At 39.2% G+C, this 18843-nt stretch overlaps 1 protein-coding gene across 4 annotated transcripts in view; it reads right to left on the bottom strand.

Moving 5' to 3' along the window:
* COL18A1 (collagen type XVIII alpha 1 chain) overlaps positions 1-18843 on the bottom strand; it is a 1701455-nt gene that overhangs the window by 921654 nt on the left and 760958 nt on the right. For 2 of the 4 annotated variants that reach the window (XM_044075900.1, XM_044075901.1), the window contains exon 1: positions 7738-8487. The exons of 1 other annotated variant lie outside the window; for it this stretch is intronic. In XM_044075900.1, the coding sequence (XP_043931835.1) occupies positions 7738-8410 (673 nt within the window). In that variant the 5' untranslated portion in view covers positions 8411-8487. One more of the 4 variants, XM_044075902.1, reaches the window with a different exon arrangement.

Below are 18843 nucleotides of genomic sequence, written 5' to 3'. Positions count from 1 at the left end.
AAATCTTTGATTTTCTAGTAAATCGCTGAAGATTACAGTCAGCCTATAATACATAACAAACAAGAATTTCACAGTTCTTCTTAAATTACATGCTAATGCAAAACATGTTTGTCTAATATGTTTATGTGAACTAGGTTTAAAAATGTCCCTGATTTTGTGTCTTTGGGCTACCATTATTACTGGCATTGTCCAAAATTCTCTAGGAAAAAGGCAAGATACAAAATGCAATTAAAATATAATACCATCAATGTGACAACATGCAGCTCTGATATAAAAATAAAAAGTACAACAAAAAGGTGTGTTATAGAAACATTCAAGTTTAACACTAGTGAGCATTTCTGTTGCCAAGACTTAACCACTTGCCATTTTTAAATAAATTCTGCTTTTGCAAACCGTTTTTAACACGGAAAATGTGATAAATTACAGTAAAATACACTAGAAACATTCATTTTTAGTTCAAAACAACAAGAACTGTTATACATATCAGAAATAACAAGCCTGTCAGAACAAGTTATACAGGACTTCAAGCATTATATTTTAGTTCAAAGTAGTAATAACTGTTTTAATATCTTTGTCAGTGCAAGTTGTGCTGTGCTTACCTTGTTTCATAATTGGGTAATTTATCTCATGCGTCTCATTGCTTGCACTACAGCTTTATGCAGCCAATGTTCTACTGACATTCTGGCAGTGGGATGATGACATGGTGGGTCACTTCTGGCAGGAGTCAACTGACAAAAAATGTAACTTAATGGGGCCACTCAGAATTTCATGTCACTCTGTTACTTTAGTGGAAAATATATTATTTTCCAACAAATGAAAGAATGGTGTGTGTGTGTGTGTGTGTGTGTGTGGGGGGGGGGGGGTAACAGTTTAACTTTCCAGACTCTGCCGCATTTTTACTGAAAAAGAAACAACTTCAGTTCTTCGTATTTCACATCTTGACTGAAAAAAATGCAGTTTTTGTACAGTTTTTTACATTTCTCATCTATGCAGCTTCTTTACTGAAAAACAACTACAGGTTTTGTGCAGATGTTAAAGGGGGTGGGGATGAGAAATCACCACTGCCAGACTATTTTATTTTTAGAATTTTTTATGGGCACTCATGACTTTTTTTGCTTTTCATCTACAAAATAAAAAGACTGACTTTAGAGAGCCAGTCTTTACCTAACCTGTACTGTTCTGGAAGAAAGATGCTTTTGCATTTCTTACTTTATGTTTGACTAGAGTGATAGCAATACTGGAGCTTTTAGCCATAATGCAAACTTATCATGACGGACGGAAATCGAAGTTGGTGGAAAACAGTGAAACTGATAAACGCTATCAGCAGACCACTTCTGGGCAATGCACAAAAATGGAGTCACATTATCAAATCTAGTTAGTATTATTACAGAAGGGAGTGCCCAAATCTCATTGTAGTTTTTCCAACGCAGATGGCACTAGGGTCTAGAATTCAGTTCAGATCATCTATCACTATCTCTGTGGAGTTTGTATGCTCACCTGTGTCTGTGGGGATTATGGGATTTTCTCCTGAGCACTCTTGGCTTCCTGTCACCTCCAAAAATATGTGGTTGAGTGGCTGGAATAAATTACTCATAGATACAGATATAGATATAGATTTATTATACTGACCTTTGCCCTTGTGGCCCTGGTCAAGACTGAAAAAGGTCCAAACAAGAAGTACTAGTTCATGTACCTAGGTATCAATAAATAAACATATAAATAATACAAATATAAATAAGTCACTTCAATGAAAGAAGATTCAGGTATAGAATAACAATCTGTATGGCACACTGGATTAGCGTTAAGAAAATCTACCACCATGGCATCTGTTTTAAATCTTCTCTAGGAGGTCAGCACAATTAGGATAGTCTCATACAATTTTCCTACTTGTTAGTCACAAGCCCATAATGGTGACAATGCCTCATATCTAAATAGATATTCTGCAGAGGATGAGAAAACATGTATTTATTTATGTGGGTCCTGCAGTTTATCCAGCAGTAAGGAAATGGGCAAAGTGGTCTTTACTGCCCAAATCTAGCTTTTCAGCTAGTTTCATGATTTTCTTTTAAAGTTAAATGATATGCATGTCTGATACTGAAACTTATTCTGTAAAAGCTCAGAAGCATGTGCAATAGATTCCTAATCTCTGCTCTGAACAAAATCATAGCAGTACTGTAACAGAGGGATTCAGCATGGATAAGCACACAGGATACAGCAGGAAGGGATGCTGTAGCCAATAGCACAAAAGTCAATGTACAAAGTCTGGGCTTGATATGACCTCTGGTCTATGAAGAAGAAGAAAATACTGACTGAATCACAACTGTCTGTGACTTTATGATAAAATAAATGTGTTACTATGAACTTTTACTGATCCTCTGAACAGTGTGTGCCCTTTTCTAATCCCAAAGTCAACAGTAGAAGACTGCCAGTGAAATAGCTAAGGCTACAGCATTTGAAAAAAGAACAGAGGAAAAACAGAGACAGAGAGAACATTTTAGTTAAATTCGCGGCTTGGGTTGGGAGTGCCTTCTATGTGGAGTCTGCATGTCCTCCCCGCGGTCGTGTGGGCGTTCGAAAGAAATGCATTGAATGGGCGTGCCTTCGTTGAAGGTTGGGCGTCGGGCTGGCAACTCGACACCATAAAAACCAACTGCCAATCATTAGCGGACCGGAGTTCCGCTGTGGCGACCCTTAACCGGGAAATGCCGAAAGACAAACAACAACAACTATCTTCTCTGTCATGCACTCATGGAGTGCCAGGATATGCTCCTTCTCCACTGTGACCCTGAACAGGATTTTGCAGGTTTTCAGATGATGAATGAACAAATTAATTAAATGATGAATGGATTAAGGATTCTGCTAGAAACAGAAAAAAAATAATAAGCAAAAATTTACAAGGGCATTTTCTTTAAAAACACACCTAATGACCAAAGATCTACATACTTGCCATCTACAAATACTTCTTTTCAGTGTTTAAAATGGGGGAAAAACAGAACAGTTCAAAACATTAACATGCAAGAAGCTTAGCTGCACTTAACTTTTCTACTTGTTTATTATTTTGGAAATAGAGGAATGTCTGTGCAGTACTACTGGAAAGTATTAATATTGCCCATACGTTTTCAGTTTTACACTTCTTACCCACTGATGTTTAAAACCTTTGTACCAAAACAAGTGCCTCATCTCGCTATAATATGCTCTTAAGCAATCATGTAACTGTATAAAAAAGTAAGATATACTTAGCAAATGAATGGATATAAGCAAACAGGTTACAGAATTTCTCAATGTCAGTGACACTAATGAAACTGTTGATATGTTCTTAGGCTAAGACACTCTGCTAAGGTTGATGGAGTATATCTCTGACCCCTAAATATCTAGTGAGAGAACGATCTTGGTAATGGGACCAAGATTCTAAGAAAGTCAAATAAAGGTCAGATTAAGGGCATGAAGATGCCCTGGATAATGCATCCATGAAAAGCTTCCTCAGAGTGACAGGATAATCACTGCATTGCACATATCTGCAGATTACATATGCATAGACTACCAAAAGCACCCACATCACAAACGCTCGTGGACCACTATGTCAAAGCCAGGAACTCAGGTTTATTGTCGCTCGCACATCTGGCCTCTCACGCTCAAACTCAAACATATGTTCTGATGAGGGGCAGCAGTACTGCAGAGAGAGCAGAGTTGCTGCATCTTGCCCAAACACACCAGTGGATTTGGGCTAAGGTTAACACAGCAGCCGGGGGAAAGGTGTAGGGGGGTGGGAGCACAGATGAGGGTTTCAGGCAGTGATCGGCAGTGAGATTTAGATTTAGGGAGAGTGTAGCTTTAGCTTTAGTGAGCGGTTGTAGGAGTTTATGGTAGGGAGTGATCCTTAAGTTTAAGGAGGAGGAGGGGAATTTAGGAAGAGGGACCCAAGTTGAGGGTTAAGGAGCAGGAGAAGGTTTTAGTATTAGAAAGTGGCTGGGGACATAGGAGGGGGTAGTGATGTTCTAGGTCCAGGAAGTGAGTGCTATGGTTAGAGTTATGGACTGTGTGGGAGTTTTAGGGTTAGAGTTAGGAGTTTTGTAGGACTATGCAGTGCTGGTGGCAGCATTAGGTAATTAAATAGTATTGGGCTACTGGGAGTAAGGGCACTTTCCAATTAGAACAAGTGGCAGCATCTAAGTTTGTTGTAGCTACTAGCATGTGACCACTTGAGGTAGACCCATATATATGCACTCCCTGTTACATGCATCCAGGAATTTATATCTGCTAAAAATAGACAAATGCTTTGCTCCATGTATGTTTTTTTTTCCACTAGAAGCCTTGGCTTTCTGCCTTTCTTGACACTCAGACTGCTCCCAACACAGTCACAAATTTTCTAAATCACAGAATTCAGAAGAATTAGCAGCACTTGTACTACACTGCCAACAGAATGTTAGTTTTCTTTTTATAATTTCTCAACTTTTATTATATACATTTACCTCAAGATACTGGCAGAGATGTAGCTGTGCATCTAAAGCTCATTCCCTTGTAGCTGAACGCATTAACTATCAGGAGCTTCAATAACAAGGACAGCATAATCCGTACTGATGCTCGCCAGGCTTGTGTGGTGCAGTACCTGATCAGTGAATGTGCTAACATCTTTAGTAAACTTTCAACCTTGCTCCATTAATTATAACACACCTTCCAAACACTATCATGCATATGGTGCACATATGCATTAAAATACGCATACACACACACACACACACACACACACACACACACACACACACACACACACACACACACACACACACATATATATATATATAGATGCAGAGGAGAGAGGGACACAAAACAGAAATGTAGAAACAGAAAGAAACTAGCACATACGCTTTCAAAGAAAGTTATTTGCCTGGATAGGAGTGTATTTTGTTAACGGTTAAATAAGGAGATAGCTGCTGCAGTATTAATGTACTACCATGGTGTCCCTCTGGCACAGAAGTCAGACTTGTTGCCTCACAGAACTTTATTCTTCAGTGGTGTATGCATGTCCTCCCTGTGGCTGCATAGGTTTTTGCCAGGTGCATCGGTTTCTACTCACACCCCAAGACATATGTGTGTGTGTGTGTGTGTGTGTGTGTGTGTGTGTGTGTGTGTGTGTGTGTGTGTGTGTGTGTGTGTGTGTGTAGCCTCTGATGAAAGGATTGTTGCACCATGCAAAATTAGTTTTTCTGCCTGGCATCCACTGAGTGTCAGTGGATGAACTAGACCATGAATTAGACTGTGTGAGAAATGAGAGAATGAAAGAAATCAATATTGTAATACCAATACCTAATTCACGCACAGACAATTGGTGAGAGAACCAAACATCTAGGAAAATAAATTCTACTGTACCTGCCTACATTTGTAATAGCTTATTTTAAGCATTTTCCTTTTCTTTTGCTTACATTAACTGAGAAACCAGGACTACGCTATGTAACACAGACTGTGATTTCACACACATGGGGGCATACCTGACAGTTTCTAAAGTGTTCTTATCTCTCTGAGGTCACCCTGTTTATTTAGCAATGTAGAAAGGAACACCACCATTCTTCTACAAGACGTGGCATACTCTGTAACAACAATCTTATTGCAACTAACATGCAAAACGCTATACTTACCTAAGGTAATGTCACTGTAACGTCATAGCCAAGAATTTCCACCAATATCTGCCCTAACTTATACTCAGGGAGGTAAACACTGCCCTCCTCTAATATCACTCATCAAACAGCTATAGCCAAATTCTGAGTCACAAACGTCTTGTTCTTAAGCAGTGAACTTTGCACTTAGAGCAACATCTGTGTGCTGCACATGCTCCAGAGTTTTAGAATAATGAACAGTACGGCTCACCTGTATCAAACAGAAAGCAGTTACATGATTTTCAACTAAAAGAATCACTGACAGGGAAAACAGATGACATTATGACTTCGACTATACACATTAAGAAAAAAAAATAACAAACAAAGTGTGCTTCCAAACGCCATCTGAGTAGTACAAGAGATTCAGCCTAAGCCTGCCAGACTTCTAAGAAACAACAAACTAAATGGCCACTACTCAATTGATGGAAAGCATTCACCCACTCAAATTCTTGAAGCTATAAATATGTGCAGTACAATACAGACCCAACAGTTAGGTTTCAATAAACCTTGTGAAATAAAACTTTAGAACAAAGCAAATAAACATTCCTCCTTTAGGCAAGCTGCTTCATGACTTACTCCAGCATCAGCCCAAAATTCCTTTCAAATAGTCACACACACACACACACACACACACACATACACACACACACACACACACACACATAAAACTGAGTCATCATTGCACAGGAGTCAGAACTATATTACTATTGACAGACGCACCTCACCCAAAGGATATGTTATTTGTTTCATAAATATCTGGATCTTTTTTTCTAGCTTGTATAAGACTACATTGTGTTTCCTTTGAAAATAAACTTGTTAATGGTGAAAGACATACTGGGCATGCACTATGTGTTTTGTGTGTGTGTGTGTGTGTGTGTGTGTGTGTGTGTGTGTGTGTGTGTGTGTGTGTGTGTGTGTATGCGAAGTTTGCTCCTAATTACATGTATTTCCTCTCTAATGTATCTTGTACAGAACAAATCTCAGATGATGGTTTCTACTGTTCCTGTAGACTGCAATTCAACATGTAACTGTTGTTGCAAAAGGTGAATGAATTACTCAACACTTCCTGTAGAAGATTTGATTAAGATGTGGCAAGTTGCTTCAGCTGGCTGTCAGAGGTCAGCAGTTGTGCATTAGTTAGGGCATATCTTATGAGTAATGGTGAAGGCAGCAAAGTTCACCTCCTTACCTGCCAGAATGGGAACTCTCATTAACAGCAATTTACCTGTGGTACTGTAAACAGACACACATGAATAAGCATCAGTATCCTCCTCGGGAAGAGAGTCACATGACAGTGGGAGGCGGCCCTCTTCCAATAGCATCCAGCAATCATCCTGTAAGACCTCACAGGACCTTCGACATGGAGGTGGTGTTATACGGCCACTGGCATTGCACTGAGGCACAAACAGCAAGCAGAAAAACCATTCCAAATGCTTGTGGCATGCAGAGCTGATTAACCCCGCCCACTCATGCAAACCAGTTTGAACCTCTACCTCAGTACTGTGGTTCATATGGTTGGGCAGGGCAAAAAACTCTATGCCCAGCTGAGTACAGAAAGGCAAATCAGGCGGCAAAGGTGAGCAGTGAGCAGAATCCAGCACTGATCCTGGCTCAGATGGAGCAAGGCTAATATTTAACACCATTTCAGCACTTTTAGTATAGGTTAGTAAATCAAACTGATCATTCACCAAACCCTCCACCAAATTAGTTGCAATTGTATTAGAAACAGAATCACTACTTTTTCTACTTAAAGCTGCTGCTGCTATCCCATCATGCTTAAAGTTACCAATGATTTCTTTTAATTGGCGGTCATTAAGGTTACTAACACTGTTCACTGATTGGTTCATGTCTAGAGCAACGTGGGATAGCATATTAAGCGAAGGATCCACCACCTTTGATGGGATCCCAGCATGCAAGGACACATTAATTTTAAAGTCCTGTGAGACATTTCCAGAGGATAAAGAGTCGTTATTCCCAAAATTGGTGCTGGTAAGCTCCCCTACAGTGCTCGCCTTCAAAATGGAATCATTCTGCCTCTCTCCCAAGAAGGATCCAAAAGAAGATACAAAAGTAAACTCCATGTTACCAGTAGGAGGTGTGGAATTGCTACGCTGCTGAACAGTTAGGAAATCTGGTGAAGGCTCTTGCACTAAAGCTGACACATGGGACAAAGTGTTAGAATGCACTCTGGTAACATCCACTTCCTCAAGTACTGATGAAATCAGGACACCATCTGTGCTGTTTTCTACTGTGTCCATGCCAGTGTCAAACACAGTGGGTAGGGTTATTAACTGGCTACTTGTCTCAGTTATTTTATTATCCAGAACTGGTGTAGTTGGATCCTTTTCCCATACCAAGTTGATGATGCCTTTTGCCACATCTAAAATCTCAGCGCCCACGTCAGCAATATTCTCCTTTGCTGCAGGTGTGGGGGTTGAAGATGCAACAGAAGTGGTAGCTGGCAATGTGGTTGTCTTTTTATCCCTCCGCCAAAACAGATCCCAAATTCCACCACTGCCACTTTTCTCTGTTGTTCTGCTGGTTTCTGAGGTTGTAGTACCAGTGGTAACTTCAGGTGCCTGCTTTGACACTGGGAGGTCCTTCTCTGAAAGTGCTGGAGAGGTGAGAATTTGCGGAGATTTTGTGGTGGTCTGTGGTGCTGAACCCCAAAACCAGCTCCAGCCCTGGGCATCCAGCACAGGAAGACTGAGAAGTAATAAAGCAAATGGGACAGCACTGCACCTCGGTGTAGAAGCCATGAAAAACTGCTGCTCAGACGTTCAGCTCTGGGTCCCTCACTTCACATTCACTCGTCCTCTACACAGTAAAGCTAATGCAGCAACCTTTTTGCAAGCAGTGTGGGGAGTGGCTAGCTGGAATCCAACTGCTATTCCAGTGCTCCACCCCTACAACAATTAACTTTTTTCCTTATTCAAACCATGCAGAATGTTTGAGTACCTAACAGTAACAAAAGTAAACCATACATGTACAAAGTTATTTACACAGAATTATGAAACCAGCTAAAGGTACCTTGGTCCCCCTGCAAAGCAGATGAACAATTTGACAGTGCCTGTTCAGCTCAATGTGACAAATCCACTCAGCAACATCATGCAGCCCGCTGCTTGTCATACAACTTTTTTATGTAAAGCTGCAAATCCCCCCACACTCTATTTAGTGTTGAGATTTAACTCCTTCACTACTATTGTCTACTCCAATTATCATATGCCACTTATCTGCTTCGTAAATGGTACTGAAAATGATGAATTAATTGCAATGATAACATGGGTTTTTGATTTATTCATTTGATAAATTTGACAATGAAATGATTTCCCATTCAGATAATTCTGGAAGACTGTACTAGTGAAATGTGACTGGAAGAAGAAGAAGCAAAATGTGTTTGTATTTTTCAAAGCAGAAGACAGGCTAACAACTGAAGGTCAAAGCAGTACATACTTTCTTATAATGTATAAACAGTATGCAGCATATCATATTCTGTTTAGAAGGTATTTAAACATTTGTTTATTTTTTAAATAAATAAATAAAAACATAAATGAAAAAAATGCTTAAATACTTCCTAAACAGTATATTATGTGCTGTATACTTTATGTCAAGCTGTGCTTCTTGTCAGACGGATACTTAGAAGAGAATATAATGCAAGGATTTTAAACACACCAGTAGCTAGAAGTTACTAAATTCTAACTGGCACTTGCTGGATGTTCCTAGCTCTTAAGCACTCAAACGTCTGGATGTCCGTTTCAAATTTTACAGCTGTAACTCTATTTTGTGCTATGTCTTTGACTCCATACCATCAGGATGGAGGAAATGTCAAGTATAAAAATGTACTTCAGGGTTAACAAGGAAGATTTTTTATTTTCTAGACAGACTTCCAAATGCAGACTTTAGTAAACCATAAACAGTCTCTCCCATTTTAAAAAAAAATGTTCTAGCTGACCTGCAGAATGCTACGCGTGAATTAACAACAAGGAATTCTACTCCCCAAACGAATGAATGCACATGGCTGCAATTACATTTATACAGAGTTCTAAAACAGTTGAGTCTACTGGATTCTTTTCGGCTCTGGATATGTGATGGCTGCAGGAAATTAAGAGAATGCAAGAAATTGTAAAATACACACAGGAGTCTGGGAAAAGTTGGGACACTACATTGACCTGTTATGGCTGCAGCATGACGTCAAGTACCTTGGACTTACAGACTTCTGATTTTGTTTTTCTAGCTATTTTCTAATTGTCATTCTTGGATTTGATGTTGCAGGGTTCAAAGTCCTGATAGTAAACTATTAATATCTTAAAGCATCAGAGGTCAGCAATCTTTAATACTGCTAACACCTGGAACAATCAGCACATTGCCATTTTTTCTCCAGTTCACTTACATGTCTCAACTCTTTTATTATTATATTTTTGGGGGGTGGGGGCAATGACAGAAGAAGAGGAGGTTAGCATGTGAAAAAAACTTGCCACAGTTGTCCTTACTAAAAGATAAAAACAGAATTTACAGTTTTAATAATCTCATTTTAGCCCTTTGTATCAATCCAAAATTACCCTTCTTATATAGCCACAAATGCAGACAGTTTTTCCAGGGGCCATTTCATCTTCGAATCATCCACAAACACAGACAACGATTATAGAAAACAACATACAACCCATCCAGTCTGTCCATTTTCCTGCCTCTTGGTTCCAGTTGTTAGTCGTATGTAAGCAGCGACCTATCTTCTCCTGCCTTTAGGCACTGTCTTATGCTTATTCCTTACAGACTTGAATGCCAGTGTTTTTCAGTTCTCTGCATCCTAGGAAGTCTAGCTGTCCCACCATGTGACGACTACTCGGGAAAAAGTATATCTTTGCACTGTCCCATTGCTATTCAGTTTCAATCTTTAAATGTGCATAGTTTATGCACATATCTTAATAATACCATTCATAATTACTGCTTTTAACTCATTTTTAACAAGTACAGGCTTCTGGAACTGTAATTAGTACTCAAAGTAGAATTTTATGGGTCTATATTACAACGTTGAACTCACAGAAGTCCGAATGTTGTAATATCGAACCCAAATGTTTGAAATACAGAAATAGTGAAGCCACGGAACACCGATTTTTTTCCCCAGGGAAAAAAATCGGTGGGCCATTTTCATGGCTTTGCTACTTCCTCCACTGTGGTGCGATCTCGGAGTTGGTATATTTAAATAGGGTGTGTGTGGGGGGCACAGCCCCCCATGTTGGGGGCTGTAGGCGCGAAGGCCCCCACATTAGATTAAGTTTAAAGTGTACATTTTTTTTTGTACCGGAACAGCAATTTTTTTCCCTGGGAAAAAAATCGCTGTTCTGTGTTTTCATACTTTTTGGGTTTCGAACTTCACAATTCGATATTACATCGTTTGGACTCCTGTGAGTTCGGTGATGTAATATAGACCCGAATATCATCAGTTTTAGTGCATAAAACATGACAGACTGACAAGGTCTGAATCTCAAGCTTGCAATCTGCTGATCTAGAAGCATCCAGGCACGTGAACCTCATCACATAAGCAGCTTTGGGCATGCAAGTCACAAACCTTGTTTAGGATGCTTCTTAATGCACATCTCTTTGAAAGTGAAAATAGAAATCTCTGTTTTTAATTAATGCACTTGTTGTTTACAAAGAGGCTGATGCCACTGCCCTTGACATTTAACAGTGTAGAAAGTGTGTGGGATCAAGCATTTATATTTTATTTCATGTTGTATTTGTTATCCATGGGTAGCATTCTGATCTACATGCATCATTTCAAGACTGTACAGAACCAGTCTCTGATTAAGTGACTTATTTCCGGTCACAAAGTAGGCAAATGTAGGCTGAGAGAATCAAACCCTGGTACTACAATTAAAGCAACTCCACATCTATTTATGATCCATAAAAAATATACACAGATTATTTAAGAGTAAACAAATATACACAAATCAGGAATGGTTACATGATCCACACTCTAGGCAGAGGGTCTGTCACAATCAGATTCCCCTTTTCCTCCCCACTGTTTACTGACTGCTTATTTTCAGTGTAATGACATGCACTTACTGATGCTCATGCTACATCTTTTCTCTTACTTTCTAATTTTTGTGTTTCTGTATCATGGTTATAGATGGTTGTAGCTTCAAATATACAAACCTTTCCCACAAATTATGGCTCCCTATTGAAATGGCATTTGAAATGCTGCGTGCCGATAAGCCGAAAATAACAGACCGAAAACAAAGAAGAGCAGATCTTGAAAACTGATCTTCTCCTTTAAACTTCTTTTTTTGGGGGGAGCCTCCCACACCCCCAAAACATATATACCAACTCTGAGATCACCATACCTTGGAGAAAAGGGAATATTCTGAGAAATGGCATTTTGGACTTAGTATATTAAGTCCCATCTTTTAGCCATTTAGTCTTTGTATTTCGGAACTCAGTCTAATGGGTCCCAACATTTCAAACGGTTACCCAAAACTCAGCATCATGAGCTATAAAGATATTAAACTGGTAAAGGTCAAGAGAAGAAAAGTCTATGAAACTTCACAAGTAACCATCACTTCTTTAACTCTCTGTGACCCTTTGCTATCAATTACATGTTTTGTTAGTCAGGGTACCTAACTAGGATGCACCATCAAGCTGGTTGACCTGTTTAATACATTGTGGAGAATGTAATGAAGGCAAACAGTCTTGTCCACTCCCAACACCTCTTATTGGCCTACTATTGTGTTTATCTGCTTGAATTACATGACTATCCTGTTGTGCATCTATAATATTCAGTGCCTTGGCTGTCACACTGCTCAGCAAGTTTTTCTTTCTGAATCAGCTTCACTGTTTTATTTAATGTGGAGGTTACAGTTGCCTTGCTTACATTGTTTGCATTAAGGGTTTACAGCTGCATTTTTGTAACCTTCACATGGCAATTAAATAAGCCTTGCACAAAGCTTTTCACCAGAGCAGTGGCTGGACCTTACTGTGGAAAGCCTTCTGAAACACAGTTCTGTACTACATTCTGGTACTGAAAACAATATTAAAGAATGGAGAAACTCTTGATTACTCCCTCTGACACTTTGCACCTGGGTCAACTGCCACCTTCACCCTGCCCTTTGTAAGCTACTGATTTTCACTAGCTAACAGAATCTTTATGAGCTCACAAGAGAGATGGCAGCTTCTCCTTGATGACCCTTGAGCAACTTGGCATGAAGGTACTAAACTGTTTGACTTGGTACAAAGATTACTTCCTTCACCTGTGTTCAGTAAAAGAGGTCCTTACTTCAACAGCAGTAGGGGCAAGATTTCAGTGGTGAAGAGATTTGTAAGACAGTATAGCTGACTAACCAAGTAAATGGAGAGATTTTAGAATATGTTCTATTTTTGGATAAAACCCTCTACATTATAAGAAAGATATAAAATACCCTGATGTTTATTTATGGAAATGATAAGGTATCCTGGGCCCTAACAACTTTCTTTTCACATACAAACAATAAAATATACCAGTTATTCTTCTGAGACGCACTAAGGATGTCCCGGTATCATCCTACTCATTTACAGAAAATGCCCTTCACTATGTGCTACCAAAACTTTTTATACCTTTCTGATGTCAAGGTTTTTGCCTTATACATATATCTATCTAGCTATATATATATATATATATATATATCTCCACATATATTTATATATATAGTTTCACTTCAGAATGCCGAGTTACTGAAAACTCGAACTTCATATGGTCGAGACCATATGATCGAGTTTACAGAAACTCGAAATTCTGAAATGAAAAAAAAAAAAAAAAAAAAAAAAAAATGAAACACAACATTTCTGCAGGGGGTAAGCCCCCCTGCACCCCCCCTACTTAAATGTACCATCTCCGTGATCGCACTATAGAGAGGAAACGGGAGATCTCCCGTTTTGCACTTCTGGATATAGCGCGGAACGGGAGATTTCCCTTTTCCCCACTGTAGGGCAGTCTTAGAGTTGGTATGTCTAAGTAGGGGGTGTGTGGGGTGCAGGGGAAGAAACGTTGTGTTTGACTTTTTTTTTTCTTTTTTCTTTTTTTTATTTCATTTCAGAATTTTGAGTTTTTGAAAACTCGATGATATGGTCTCAACCATATGAAGTTCGAGTTCAGTAAACTCAGCATTCTGAAGTGAAACTATATATATATATATATATATATATATATATAGGTCTACCTTACATGGTCAACTCTTCAGAAAGTCGACTTTCATATGGCTGAGACCATATGATCAACTTTCGAAAAGCCTACCATGTAAACCAAACATATAAAACACAACAAACACTTACCTTAAACTGTTAGAAGGGGGACTATGCCCCCCTGCACCCCCCCGTAACTTAAATATACCAACTCCGAGATCGCACTACAGTGCGAAAGAAGGAAATGTTCCTATTCTGCACTGTACGGAGATAGCGGTTCCCCATGGTCGGATTTTCGAAAGTCGATCATATGGTCTCGGCCATATGAAAGTCAACTTTCTGAAAGGTCGACCATGTGAAGGGGCCCTATATATATATATATATATATATATATATATATATATATATATATATATATATATATATATATATATATATATCTATATATTAACATCTTTGTTGAATTATTACTAGTGACATAGGCAAACTTACATTTCTATGAAAGAAAACAAACCATATTAATATATTCACAGTTATAAACATTACATATCACATATTCTTCTGTACAATATAATCAATCCAACATGGTCAGTTCCTGCCTTCCCTTCAATCTCACTCCTCCTCCAAAACATTTTTCTGCATGTATTATTCCCACACTTTCGATTTTGTTTTCCTATGTAATTTTCTCCTACCCTTTTCTAATGATCCCAGTTCCTCTTCTTTTATCTACATTATGATATTCACTGCTTCAAATATGGTTGGTTTAGAATTGATTTCCATTTTCTAGTAATTGCTTTTCTGGCAGTCACCAGAATAAAACTTAACAAGGTCTTACTATGTCTAGGCAATTGAGATCCTGTATCCCAGCTCAGAAATAATTTCCTTAGTTACAGCCATCACAGAGTACTATTTTTAATGTTTGCCACCTACTTACACTCCCAGAATATATGTTCCCAATTACCTCTTTCTTCTTCATAATACATCCAACATTTGTCATCTACCTGAAGAAAAATTCTTTGGAATCCACTTGGCGTATAAAAATACCTATGCAAATACTTCTAAGCAAGAATCCTACATCTTCTAGACTTTTATATGCATGTCCACCATTGTTTCTTTGTGAATTGCTTATCCATTCTCTCTTCCCAATCTTGTCTAACCTCCTCTGATTGATTCCTAGAGTTATCATGCAATAGTTTAGATATTCTACTATTATGCTGTTTTAACAGCCGGTTCTCTTCTTGCTTCAACTAAAAACTTTACCAGTGCAGGTCTTTCACTTAGGATTCCTCTACCCCTTTCTCTTTTCCTATACTATGATATCAATCCCTGATCCAGCCTCCAGTCCAAATGCTTTCATGGCTTCTTCCCATTCTATTGCCTTTCCCTCTCTAATTATTTATTCCCAATACCTTGGTTCATTGCCAGTTTCCTCCAGTAAATTCCAGTCAACTCTTCCTTTCCATGTTGACTTAGTTCTTAGAATAATTTCTGCTACTTTATGATTATAATAGTCCATACGGCTGCAGTTAGTCCCCTTAAAAATCTGCAACCAAAAATCTCACTCTTTCCTTACTTCTTCTATTCCCCCATGCTTCATCAACATCATTTTCCATTTTGAATTGTAGCTTTTTGCTTGTGTTATGTATAAGAGTCTTAACTATGTAGCTCTACAATAGCCCTTCAAATTCGGTAATCCTAACCCACCATGTTCTGTTGGAAGGATCAACTTATCCTACTTGACTCTTGTTCTTTTTTCTAATCAGATAAAATCCTTCAACTTCTTACTAATTACAATCAACAACTTCTCCTCTGGTTGATAAATACATGCCTGGCCAGTATATAAAACTAAGGGAACTAAAAACATTTTTACTGCTTGTATCATGCTATCAATAACCCAGCCACTGGGGATGCATAAGCCAGTGCATTTCCTTGTGCTGGTCCCAAGCCTGGATAAATGGGGAGGGTTGCATCAGGAAAGGCATCCGGCATAAAACCTCTGCCAAATTACTTAAGCGGAAAACATTTCATATTTCCATACTGGATCGGTTGAGGCCCGGGTTAACTGTTGGATATTATGAATATAAGGCTGAAATTAATTCTGTTGTAAATATGCTGAAAGAAAAAGCTTGCTTAAATGCAGAAACAGAGTTTAACAATATGTGATCAGCAACCATACTAAATGACCATGGCTTGGAAAATAAGGAACCTGCTGAATGGACATTTTTCCCTTACAGACTTAAAAACAGGATGTATGCAAGAGCAAAAATGCAAAATCTGCTTTTAAAGAATGGACAATGACACTGTGGCAATGTGTTTCCTCAAAAACATGTTTTTCTGCATGGACAACAGGACACTGTTATCAGCATTGGCAAAAGAACAGATGTTCTTATACAAAGATCCAAATAGAATACAGGATGTTCACACTGACAGAAAAGCTGGTCTCTCATAAAATTCAGCAAAAATGTGACAAGACATTGTTAAACAAGGAAGCTAAAAAATAATATTATCAAGTCAGCAGTTTGCATCAGCATCTGCAACAATTAGTATTGTTTCTACAGGATGAGCAATTCTCCAAAATAGAATACTAAGAGGAAATGTATATGTTTATGCATGACTAAAATTGTATATAAACAGCTGTATGAATCCAGTTATGTTAGAGGTATGGTAGGGACTCATTTGTCCTGAGGTAAATGTTATATCTCTCACATCATCTGTACTATATGAGAAGTAAAGTTGGAACAGTACTTTAAGCTGCAACGTTAGTCCGTTTGGTTTATTACAAAAAGTTATTTGTTATTGCTCTAAAGTTGATGCTGCACAGTATATTCTCTCATCAGTGTATATTCTGAAAGTTTCTGTATGCAACAGACTGTAAATGCAAATATAACCAGACTTTGAATTTTAGCAGAATCCAGCCAGCAAGACTGAGTGTCTTAAGAAGACTTCAAATCCATCACAGCAAGAAGTAAGCAGCTCCATATAATTTTTCATTAACAACAACCGTCACCAGTACTGTTAGCCAACAGGGTGCTGGCAGAAATTGGGCTACTGTTGGCTGAAGGAGAAGAGGAGGGGGAAGGCATGCCCGAAGGCAGGAACAGAGGAGGAAGGTTAGGAGTGTAGTAGTGAGGGTAGAAACTTTGAATGTTGGTAGTATGACTGGTATAGTGAGACAGCTTGCTGATATGATGGAGAGAAGGAAGGTTGATATATTGTGCGTGCAAGAGACCAGATGGAAGGGAAGTAAGGCCAAGTGTATAGGAGGCGGGTTCAAATTGTTCTATCATGGTGTGGATGGCAGGAGAAATGGGGTAGGGGTTATCCTAAAGGAGCAGTATGCTAAGAGTGTTTTGGAGGTGAAGAGAGGGTCTGATAGAGTGATGTTTATGAAGCTTGAAATTGATGGTGTACTGATGAATGTTGTTAGTGAATATGCTCCACAAGTTGGATGTGCGATGGATGAGAAAGCAAAATTTTGGAGTGAGTTGGATGAAGTGGTGGTGAGTGTACCCAAGGGTGAGAGACTAGTGATTGGAGTGGACCTCAATGGGCATGTTGGTGAAGTGAACAGAGGGGATAAAGAAGTGATGGGTAGGTATGGTGTTAAGGAGAGGAATGCAGAAAGTCAGAAGATTGTGGATTTTGCGAAAAGGATGGACGTGGCTGTGGTGAATATGTATTTTAAGAAGAGGGAGGAGCATAGGGTGACATACAAGAGTGGAGGAAGATACACACAGGTGGATTATATCCTATGTAGGAGGGCCAGTCTGAAGGAGATTGGAGACTGTAAAGTGGTGACAGGGGAAAGTGTAGTTAAGCAGCATAGAATGGTGGTCTGTAGGATGACGTTGGTGATCAAGAAGAGGAGGATGAGTATGAAAGCAGTGCCAAGGATTAAATGGTGAAAGATAAAAAAAGGTGATTGTGAGGTGGAGTTCAGGGAAGAGTTAAGACAGGCACTGGGAAGCAGTGAAGAGTTACTGAATAGCTGGGTAACTACAGCAGAGCTAGTAAGGGAGACTGCTAGAAAGGTGCTTGGTGTGACATCTGGACAGAGGAAGGATGACAAGGAGACCTGGTGGTGGAATGAGGAAGTACAGGAGAGTATACAGAGGAAGAGGCTGGCGAAGAAGAAGTGGGATTGTGAAAGAGATGAAGAAAGTAGACATGAGTATAAGGAGATGAGACGCATGGCAAAGAGAGAGGTGGCAAAGGCTAAGGGTAAGGCCTATGGAGAGTTGTATGAGATTGGACACTAAAGAGGGAGAAAATGACCTGTACCGATTGGCTAGACAGAGGGACATAGCTGGGAAAGATGTGCAGCAGGTAAGGGTGATAAAGGATAGTGAGGGAAACATACTCACAAGTGAGGAGAGTGTGTTGAGTAGATGGAAAGAGTACTTTGAAGGGCTGATGAATGAAGAGAATGAGAGAGAAAGAAGGTTGGATGATGTGGGGATAGTGAATCAGGAAGTGAAACAGATTAGCAAGGAGGAAGTAAGGACAGCTATGAAGAGGATGAAGAATGGAAAGGCTGTTGGCCCAGATGACATACCAGTGGAAGCATGGAGGTGCTTAGGTGAAATGGCAGTGGAATTTTTAACCAGATTGTTTAATGAAATTTTGGAAAGTCAGAGGATGCCTGAGGAGTGGAGAAAAAGTGTTTTGGTACCTATCTTTAAGAATAAGGGTGATGTGCAGAGCTGCAGTAACTAAAGAGGGATAAAATTGATCAGTCACAGCTTGAAGTTATGGGAAAGAGTAGTGGAAGCTAGGTTAAGACGGGAGGTGATGATTAGTGATCAGCAGTATGGTTTCATGCCAGGAAAGAGCACTACATATGCAATATTTTCTCTGAGAGTGTTGTTGGAGAAATACAGAGAAGGTCAGAAGGAGTTGCATTGTGTCTTTGTGGACTTAGCGAAAGCATATGACAGGGTGCCTAGAGAGGAGTTATTGTATGAGGAAGTCAGGAGTGGCACAGAAGTATGTAAAAGTGGTACAGGATATGTACGAGGGTAGTGTGACATTGGTGAGGACT

Source organism: Protopterus annectens, chromosome 6.part1 (assembly GCF_019279795.1).
Source record: "Protopterus annectens isolate FY-2018-M chromosome 6.part1, PAN1.0, whole genome shotgun sequence".
NCBI lineage: Eukaryota > Metazoa > Chordata > Ceratodontiformes > Protopteridae > Protopterus > Protopterus annectens.
Note: the sequence above shows the minus strand (reverse complement) of the source record. Positions and strands in the feature narration are given on the sequence as shown.